This window comes from Cebus imitator, unplaced genomic scaffold (assembly GCF_001604975.1).
Source record: "Cebus imitator isolate Cc_AM_T3 unplaced genomic scaffold, Cebus_imitator-1.0 Scaffold82, whole genome shotgun sequence".
Taxonomy (NCBI): Eukaryota; Metazoa; Chordata; class Mammalia; order Primates; family Cebidae; genus Cebus; species Cebus imitator.
Window position 1 is genome coordinate 6,359,026 of NW_016107397.1, and position 9,480 is coordinate 6,368,505.

Below are 9,480 nucleotides of genomic sequence, written 5' to 3' on the forward strand. Positions count from 1 at the left end.
TTGAGACGGAGTCTCACTCTTGTTGCCCAGGCTAAAGTGCAGTGGCATGATCTTGGCTCACTATAACCTCCAACTGCCAGGTTCAAGTAATTCTCCTGCCTCAGGCTCCTGAGTAGCTGTGTGGAGGTGCACACCACCACTCCCAGCTAAGTTATGTATTTTTAGTAGATGGGGTTTCACCACGTTGCCCAGGCTGGTCTTGAACTCCTGACCTCAGGTGACCCACCCTCCTCAGCCTCCCAAGGTGCTGAGATTACAGGTGTGAGCCACTACACCTGGCCTAATGTTCATGATTTTTTGTTGTTGTTGTTGTTTTGAGACAGAGTCTCACTCTGTTGCCAGGCTGGAGTGTAGTGGCACAATCTCAGTCACTGCAACCTCCGCCTCCTGGGTTCAAGCGATTCTCCTGCCTCAGCCTCCTGAGTAGCTGGGACTACAGGTGTGTGCCACCACGCCTGGCTAATTTTTGTTTTTTGTTTGTTTGTTTGTTTTTTGTTTTATTAGAAACAGGGTTTCACCATGTTGCCCAGGATGGTCTCAATCTCTTGACCTTGTGATCCACCCGCCTCGGCCTCCCAAAGTGCTAGGATTACAGGTATAAGCCACCGCACCTAGCATATGTTTTTAATATTACTACTTAAAATACTGGTGAAAGCATAGTGGTGGTGTGACCAGGGAAGGAGGGTTCCATCAGTCTAACCCTCAAGAAGAGCATCCTGAATACTAGACTAAAATAAATTTTAAAATGAAAAAGAATATCCAGAATACTGACATGGTAATCCTACTGGGACTCACCTAAAGTCATGCTGCAAAATCTTTTTGCATAAATTTATCTTTATAGCACGATGCTATCATACAACAGAAAAAGAGTGTGAGTGAGGCCTCCAACTCCGAGGTACACACTTGAGATAATCTAGAGCTGCAAATGGCCAGGTGGGGGAGGCCGGAAAAGGATGAGTAAGAGTTACCTAAGTGGAGGAGGCAGAACCAAATACAAAGGCCACATGGCAAGGAGAACATGGCCAGTACAAGAGACTGGATGCAGGGCAGAAGAGCAGGAGCCAAGACAGAGAAGGGGGAAGGCCACCCACCTGCACAGTCCCCAGTACAATTACTGCTGGCAAACATCAAATGAGAAGGGTCTGGGAAAGTAATCTACCTCTGTCTGACCCAAAACGTTGACATTTTCTTCGGAAGATTCCTCAGTGGATGTGAAACTTTCCTCTAGGTGGGAATTACGCCTGAGCGGCAGCTGCTGTTCCACAATCGAACTGGTAGACAAAGCAGCCAAGCCATTTTCCTGGAGCTCCAGGGTCGACTCAAATTCACCATTGTCTCTTGTGACTAAATTGTTGGTACAGTTCACCGGCTTGTTATTCTGGTTTTCAGTGTCAGATTCTCCAAAGGATTTTTCTTTTTCTGGGGTGGGCTCAGCAAAGATAATGGATGAGCTGCTACTTTCATCATTTTTAACTCTATCTTGGTCTCTGAAAAAAAAAAATAGTAAAGACAAAAGTCAATGGGCCAAGGGCAGAGACTCATGCCTGTAATCCCAGCACTTTGGGAGGCCAAGGCAGGTAGATCACTTAAGATCAGGAGTTTGAGACCAGCCTAGCCAACATGGTGAAACCCCATCTCAACTAAAAATACAAAAATCAGCCAGGCGTGGTGGCACACACCTATATTCCCAGCTACTGGGGAAGTTGAGGCAGGAGAATGACTTGAACCCAGGAGGTGGAGACTGCAGTGACCCGAGATTGTGCCACTGTACTCGAGCCTGGGTGACAGAGTAAGTGAGACTCCATCTCCAAAAAAAAAAAAAAAAAAAAGTCAAAGTACGGGTCTGGCACAGTGGCTCATGCCTGTAATCCCAACAACTTGATAGGCCAAGGCAGGAGGATCACTTGAGCCCAGGAGTTCAAGGCCAGCCTGGGCAACATGGCAAAACCCCATCTCTACAAAAAATATAAAAATGAGCCAGACATGGTGGCACATGCCTGTAGTCCCAGCTACTCAGGAAGCTGAGGTAGAAGGATTGCTTGAATACAGGAGTTGAAGGCTACAGTGAGCTGAGATCATACCACTGCACTCCAGCCTGGGCGAAAGAGCGAGACCCTGTCTCAAAAAAAAAAAAAAAAAATAGGCCGGGTGCAGTGGCTCACACCTGTAATCCCAGAACTTTGGGAGGCCAGGTCAGGCAGATCACTAGAGTTCAGGAGTTCCAGACCAGCCTGGCCAACATGGCAAAACCCCCATCTCTACTAAAAATACAAAAAATTAGCCAGGCATGGTGGTACAGGCCTGTAATCCCAGCTACTCGGGAGGCTGAGGCAGGAGAATCACTTGAACCCGGGAGGCAGAGGTTGCAGTGAGCTGAGATCGTGCCACTGCACTCCAACCTGGGCGACAGAGCAAGACTCCATCTCAAAATATAAAATGAAGTAATTAAAAATAAAATTAAAATTTAGAAAATTAAACAGTCAATGTAAAAAAAGATCCAGAGTAACTCAACTATTCCTTCAAGCCTATATTAATCTTATTGATGAACTTTTGATAAATATGCCATCAAATTTGTCTAACAGCAACATTTATTTAAAATACTGACAGGACAGGAGCTCAAGACAAGACTAGGCAATAGAGTGAGACCCCCGTCACCACTAAAAATTTAAAAAATTAGCCAGGCACGGTGGTGCAGACTGAGATCTCAGCTATTCAGGAGGCTGAGGCGGGAGGATCCCTTGAGAAAGGTATTTGAAGCTGCAGTGAACTACAATCGTGCTACTACACTCCAGCTTGGGAGAAAATACTGACAGGAAATATCTGAGAGAAAGAAATAACATTTTGTAATGAAAATAAGTAAAGTCTAAAATATTCCTCCTGAGCTCCTTGTAGCAAAAGGCAAAGACCAGCCCAATGCAGGCCAGGCACAATGGTTCATGCCTGTAATCCCAGCACTTTGGGAGGCCGAGGCAGATGGATCACAAGGTCAGGAGATCAAGACTATCCTGGCTAACACAGTGAAACCCTGTCTCTACTAAAAATACAAAAATTAGCCGGGCATGGTGACAGGTCCCTATAGTCCCAGCTACTTGAGAGGCTGAGGCAGGAGAATTGCTTGAACCCGGGAGGCGGAGGTTGCAGTAAGCCAAGATCACACCACTATACTCCAGCCTGGGCGACAGAGCAAAACTACATCTCAAAAAAAAAAAAAAAAAGACAGCCCAATGCAGGTGACAAGAGGTAATGTCCTAACATGTAAAGGGACACACCAGTTCACATACCTGTCCTCTTCCTGGTCGGAGAGCACTTCCAGAGATGGCAACTCAATGGCAGCTCTGTCTGCTGAACAAAAACAAACAACAAAAATCTTCAAACAGCCCAGTTTTTCAATTTGTAGTCAAAGGCAGAGTTAAAATATACAAATAGTATCAAATGAGACTACAAGTCTAAAAATGTCATGACCTTCTTGCAAAATACAAAAAGTTTATTCAAATGGCACGTGTTAGGAAAGCTAAAAACAAAGCCACGCAACTATACTAGGGGTTGGCAAACATTACAGAGGACTTGATAGTAAATATTTCGGGTTTTAGGGCCCTCTGGGACCCTGCTGTAACTGATCAATTCTGTTATGATATAAAAGCAGCCATGGGCCCAGTGGCTCACACCTGTAATCCCAACTCTTTGGGAGGCCAAGGCTCAAGGATCACTTGGGCTCAGGTATTTGAGAATCGCCTGGACAATACAGTGAGACTCCTCATCTCTATTTTTGAAAGAAAATTAAATATAAATTTAAAAAGCAGCCATAAACAATAAATAAATGAATGTGCCTGTGTTCTAATAAACTTAATTTATTGACATTAAAATTTTGGGCCAGGCACAGAGGTTCATTCCTGTAGTTCCAGCACTTTGGGAGACCAAGGCAGGTGGATCACTTGAGGTCAGCAGTTTGAGACCAGTCTGGGCAACATGGTGAAACCCCATCTCTACTAAAAATACAAAAATTAGCCAGGTGTGGTGGCAGGAACCTGTAATACCAGCTACTTGGGAGGCTGAGGCAGGAGAATCACAAGCCCAGGAGGCAGAGGTTGCAGTGAGCCAAGATTATACCACTATACTCCAGCCTGGCAGACACAGCAAGACTCTGTCTCAAAAAAATTAAAAAAAAAAAAAAAATTAATTTCACATAATTTTCATAAAATCTTTTCATTTTAACTATATAAAAAATGTAAAAACCATTCTCAGCTTGTGGTATGTACAAAAACAAGGGCAGGCCAGATTTGGTCCACAGGCTGAAGTTTGTGAATCCTTCAACTCCATATCATCAAAAACAGCTTACCTCGTGGCTGAATCACATGAACATGTTCTATCCATGCAGTGTGATAGCCAACGATATTAGGGTGCTGAAGACCTGCCAGCACCTTCACTTCCCGTAGGACCTAAAAAAGACATAGAATTAGATCTGCCTTTTGCTGATAACTTGTTAAATGTTTATGCAGTCAAATACTTCTTGTTCCAGAGCAAAATACAGACGGCCCCTGACTTACAATGGTGTGAAGACATCACAATTTTGACATACTTTAACTTTTGATCTTTTCCCCAGCTTGCAAAATGCAGTACATGAGATATGTGGTATTTTATTATAAAACAGGCTTGTGCTAGATGATTCTGTCCAACTATTGAGTAATGTGAGTGTTCAGAGCACATTTAAGGTAGGAAGGGTAAGCTACAATGTTTGGTCAGCTATGCATATTAAAATGTATTTCCAACTTACAATATTTTCAACTTAAGAGGGTTTATCAGGACATAATCCCAACATATGACGAGGAATATCTGAAATTAAAAAACTCCTCTGGACTGGGCATGGTGTCTCACACCTATAATCCCAGTACTTCTGGAGGCCAAGGCAGGTAGATCACCTAAGGTCAGGAATTTGAGATCACCCAAGGCAACATGGTAAAAGCCTGCCTCTACTAAAAATCCAAAAAGTAACTGGGTGTGGTGGCATGTGCCTCAAGTGCCAGCTACTTGGGAGGCTGAGGCAGGAGAATGGCGTGAGCCCCAGACACGAAGGTTGCAGTGAGCCAAGATTGGGTCACTGCACTCCAGCTTGGGCTACAGAGTGAGACTCCATCTGAAAAAAACAAAAAACAGAACAAAAAAAACTCCTCTGTACAAGAGGTGTTTTTAAACAAAGTTCAAACATTTAAACTATGTTAAAATAATGGAACTTTTTTTTTTTTTGAGACAGAGTATTGGCTCTGTTGCCCAGGCTGGAGTACAGTGGTACAGTCTTGGCTCACTGCAACCTCTGTCTGCTGGGTTCAAGTGATTCTCGTGCCTCAGCCTCTCTAGTAGCTGGGATTACTACAAGTATGCACCACCACACCCGGCTAATTTTTATGTTTTCAGTAGAGACAGGGTTTCACCATGTTGGCCAGGCTGGTCTCGCACTCCTGGCCTCAAGTGATCTGCCTGCCTCGGCCACCCAAAGTGCTGGGATTACAGGTGTGAGCCACTGCGCCTGGTCAAAATAATGGAAATATTTTTGAGGGACAAATGGCAATTGCTATAGCAACTAAATAACATATTTATATAGCACTGTATACTTTTTACAGCCCCCTTATCACCATTCTCTCTTCTGATTCCTACCCCAGTCCTGAATGGTAAAATCACTACTGTCACTAGTATTTCAGGGCAGGTAACAGAAGTGGCTCAGAGGACTGGGGAACTTGTCCAGAACCACACAGCATGTCAGGGAGAAGTGGAACTGGAATTGGGCTTATGATTTTTCATAAGTAGCTATATTATATATCAATTACTTATTTTAAAAAATTAATTTCCCCAAAAATTACCCTGAAATGTGGTCTGAAGTGCCTATAAAAAAATTACATCAAATAAAAATTTAGGCCTGGCACAGAGGCTTATGCTAGAAATCCTAGCAATTTGGGAGGCCAAGACTGGAGGGTTGAGTGGGCCCAGAAATTCAAGACAAGCCTGGGCAACACAGTGAGATCCTGTCTATAAAAAGTTTAAAAACTGGCCGGGCACAGTGGTTCACGCCTATAATCCCAGCACTCTGGGAGGCCAAGGCAGGGCGATCACAATCTGAGGTCAAGAGTCGAGACCAGGCTAGCCAACATGGAGAAACCCCATCTTTACTAAAAATACAAAATTAGCCAGGGATAGTGGCATATGTCTGTAACCCCAGCTACTCGGGAGGCTGAGGCAGGAGAATCCTTGAACCTGGGGGGCGGAGGTTGTGGTGAGCCAAGATTGCATCATTGCACTCCAGCCTGGGCAACAAGAGTGAAACTCCATCTCAAAAAAAAAGTTTAAAAATTAGTGGGATGTGGCCGGGCGCGGTGGCTCAAACCTGTAATCCCAGCACTTTGGGAGGCCGAGGCAGGTGGATCACGAGGTCAAGAGATCGAGACCATCCTGGTCAACATGGTGAAACCCCGTCTCTACTAAAAAAATACAAAAAATTAGCTGGGCATGGTGGCACGTGCCTGTAATCCCAGCTACTCAGGAGGTTGAGGCAGGAGAATTGCCTGAACCCAGGAGGCAGAGGTTGCAGTGAGCCGAGATCGTGCCATTGCACTCCAGCCTGGGTAACAAGAGTGAAGCTCCGTCTCAAAAAAAAAAAAAAAGGAGGGGGATGTGATGGCACACACCTGTAGTCCCAGCTACTTGAGAGGCTGAGGTGGGAGGATTGCTTGAGCCCAGGAGGTCGAGGTAGCAGTGAGCCATGATCACACCACTGCACTCCAGCCTGGGCAACAGGGTAAAACTCTGTCTCAAAAAAAAAAAAAAAAAAAGAAAGAAATGTAGGGGCAGGCCTGCAATCTCAGCACTTTGGGAAGCCAAGGCTGGAAGATCACTTGAGACCACGGGTTCCAGCCTGGGTGAGAGAGCAAAACATTTAAAAATTATAGTAATAATTTAGTGGTCACAGTGGCTCATTCCTGTAATCCTACCACTTTGGGAGGCCAAGGCAGGTGGAGCACCTGAGGTTAGGAGTTTGAGACCAGCCTGGCCAACTTGGCAAAACCCCATCTCTACTAAAAATGTAAAAATTAACCAGGCACGGTGACGCATGCCTGTAGTCCCAGCTACTCGGGAGGCTAAGGTGGGAGGATTGCTTGAGCCCAAGAGTTCTGGGCTGTAGTGTGCTATGCTGATCGGGTGTCCGCACTAAGTTTGGCATCAGTATGGTGACCTCCTGGGAGCAGAGGACCACCAGGTTGCCTAAGGAGGAGTGAACCAGCCCAGGTCAGAAACAGAGCAGGTCAAAACTCCCGTGCTGATCAGCCTTGGGGTCACCTGTGGAAAGCCAGTGCACCCCAGCCTGGGCAACATAGCAGTACCCTGTCTCTTAAAAAAAAAAAAAAATTACCCAGGCGTGGTGGCAGGCACCTATAATCCCAGCTACCTGGGAAACAAGAGAATCGCTTGAACCTGGGGGGTGGTGGTTGCAGTGAGCTGAGATCACGTGACTTCACTCCAGCCTGGGTGAAAGAGCGAAACTCCATCTCAATAATGATAATAATAATAATAATAATAATTTAGTTTTGGTACTTTACTATAACCCTATCCCTAGTAATCTGGAAATCCACATCGCCTACTTTTGCCAAATATACACACATACACGTATTGCTCTTACAAAAACAACTAAATACACAATTATTCAAAATAAGTAATTTCTAAAAATCATACCTTCATGCAATCTGTTTTAGTTGCACCCTTAATCAGGATTTTTTTAATTGCATAATACTGACCATCTAATTTATTCCTGACCTGAAAAGTAGAAGAAAAGACAAAGTATATTGTGTCATTAAATTTTAACTGAAAAAAGAAGTTATTTTAATCTGAGCTTAGACAATCCAAACTAGCCAAAGAGTTAAAATATAGCTAGAGACATGTCTCCTTACTATGATCAGGAAAGTCAGCCAGACTAAGAGCTTTTCAGATAGCGTTAGGAGTCTAGCTCCTATGAAGCTCCAGGCTGGGAATGTTAGCAAAAGGTCTGTGTAAGCTCAAAACACAGTAGCACAACTTTTTTTTACTAACACACTTTTAATTAAAATTAACTATAGATCAAAAATCCAAAGTTTCCAAAATCCATGTAAACAACCAACACGGTTAGAAAAAAATTACAACCTGCCCACTTTCCTGCAAATGACAAATCTTAATGAAAAGTAAATATACATGATTTTTTTGGAATTTTCCTTTGAGTACTTCATATAATAATAATGAAAACAGGCCAGGCACGATGGCTCATGCCTGTAATCCCAGCATTTCAGGAGGCCAAGGCGGGAAGATCATGAGATCAGGAGATCGAGACCATCCTGGTCAACATGATGAAACCTGTCTCTACTAAAAATACAAAAATTAGCTGGTGTAGTAATGCGTGCCTGTAATCCCAGCTACTCAGGAGGCTGAAGACGGAGAATCGCTTGAACCAGGGAGTCAGAGGTTGCAATGAGCTGAGATTGCACCACTGCACTCCAGCCTGGCGACAGAGCGAGACTATCTCAGAATGAATGAATGAATGAATGAATGAATGAATAAATAAATAATGAAAACAATGTCTGAAAATACAATTATTTAGGGTAGTAGGTCAAAACAAGTATGTGGAAGACAACCTTGTATACTCTTCCGTATCCACCTTTTCCTAAGATGGCAAGTTCTTCAAATTCATTTAAGTAACGTGAAGTTTGTGCTTCAAAGGCTACTTCCCTTGATCTAAAAGTTAAATACAAATAATCAATATTAAAACATAAGAGAATCAAAATGTTCTAGGATACTTCACGCTCACTGGATTACTAACCTCACAAACCTCATTTATAACAAGTCGTGCTGATTTGGAAAGGATGGGATTAAATGAAATTTTTCAACCCTATGAAGAAAACACGGCTCAGCAGATCAAAAGTGTAATAAAAACAGCAAGGGGGTTACGACACTTCTTTCAAGTGTTTTACCAGTCACTGGTACTCCAAGTAGAAATTATTATCAATGTTGTACAGCAGAAATCCTAAGAATCACTAACAGCGAGCAGTTGGTTAGCTAGCTAAGCTCAGTAATAAATTTACTGAAATTTCTTTTTTATTTCTTTTTCTTCTAAGAAAGAGTCTTGCTATGTTTCCCAGCCTAGATAGCAGTGGCTCTTCACAGGTGTGATTCTGCTACTGAGCAGCACGAGATACTGGCCGGCTCTGTTTCCAAGCTGGCTAGTTCACTCCTCCTTAGGGAACCTGGTGGTCCCTTGCTCCTGGGAGGTCAAGGTTACCATGCTGATGTCAAGCTTACTGCAGATACCAGACCGGCATAGTGCACTACAGCCCAAGACTTTTGAGCTCAACCACTCCTCTTACCTCAGCCTCCCAAGGAGCTGAGACTACAGGCATGCACCACCACACGCAGCTACTTGAATTTCTTAATGATGCAGACCAGTTAAAATTTTTTTTTTTTTTTTTTTTT

At 43.6% G+C, this 9,480-nt stretch overlaps 1 protein-coding gene across 2 annotated transcripts in view; it reads right to left on the reverse strand.

Moving 5' to 3' along the window:
• EIF2AK1 (eukaryotic translation initiation factor 2 alpha kinase 1) overlaps positions 1-9,480 on the reverse strand; it is a 41,548-nt gene that overhangs the window by 19,560 nt on the left and 12,508 nt on the right. The window contains exons 5-9 of one of the 2 annotated variants that reach the window (XM_017533729.2): positions 8,646-8,745; positions 7,717-7,797; positions 4,337-4,436; positions 3,282-3,339; positions 1,160-1,487 (exon numbers count right to left, since the gene is read on the reverse strand). In XM_017533729.2, coding sequence (XP_017389218.1) covers positions 1,160-1,487; positions 3,282-3,339; positions 4,337-4,436; positions 7,717-7,797; positions 8,646-8,745 — 667 coding nt within the window. Of the gene's footprint in view, positions 1-1,159; positions 1,488-3,281; positions 3,343-4,336; positions 4,437-7,716; positions 7,798-8,645; positions 8,746-9,480 lie in introns of both variants that reach the window. The other variant, XM_017533728.2, reaches the window with a different exon arrangement.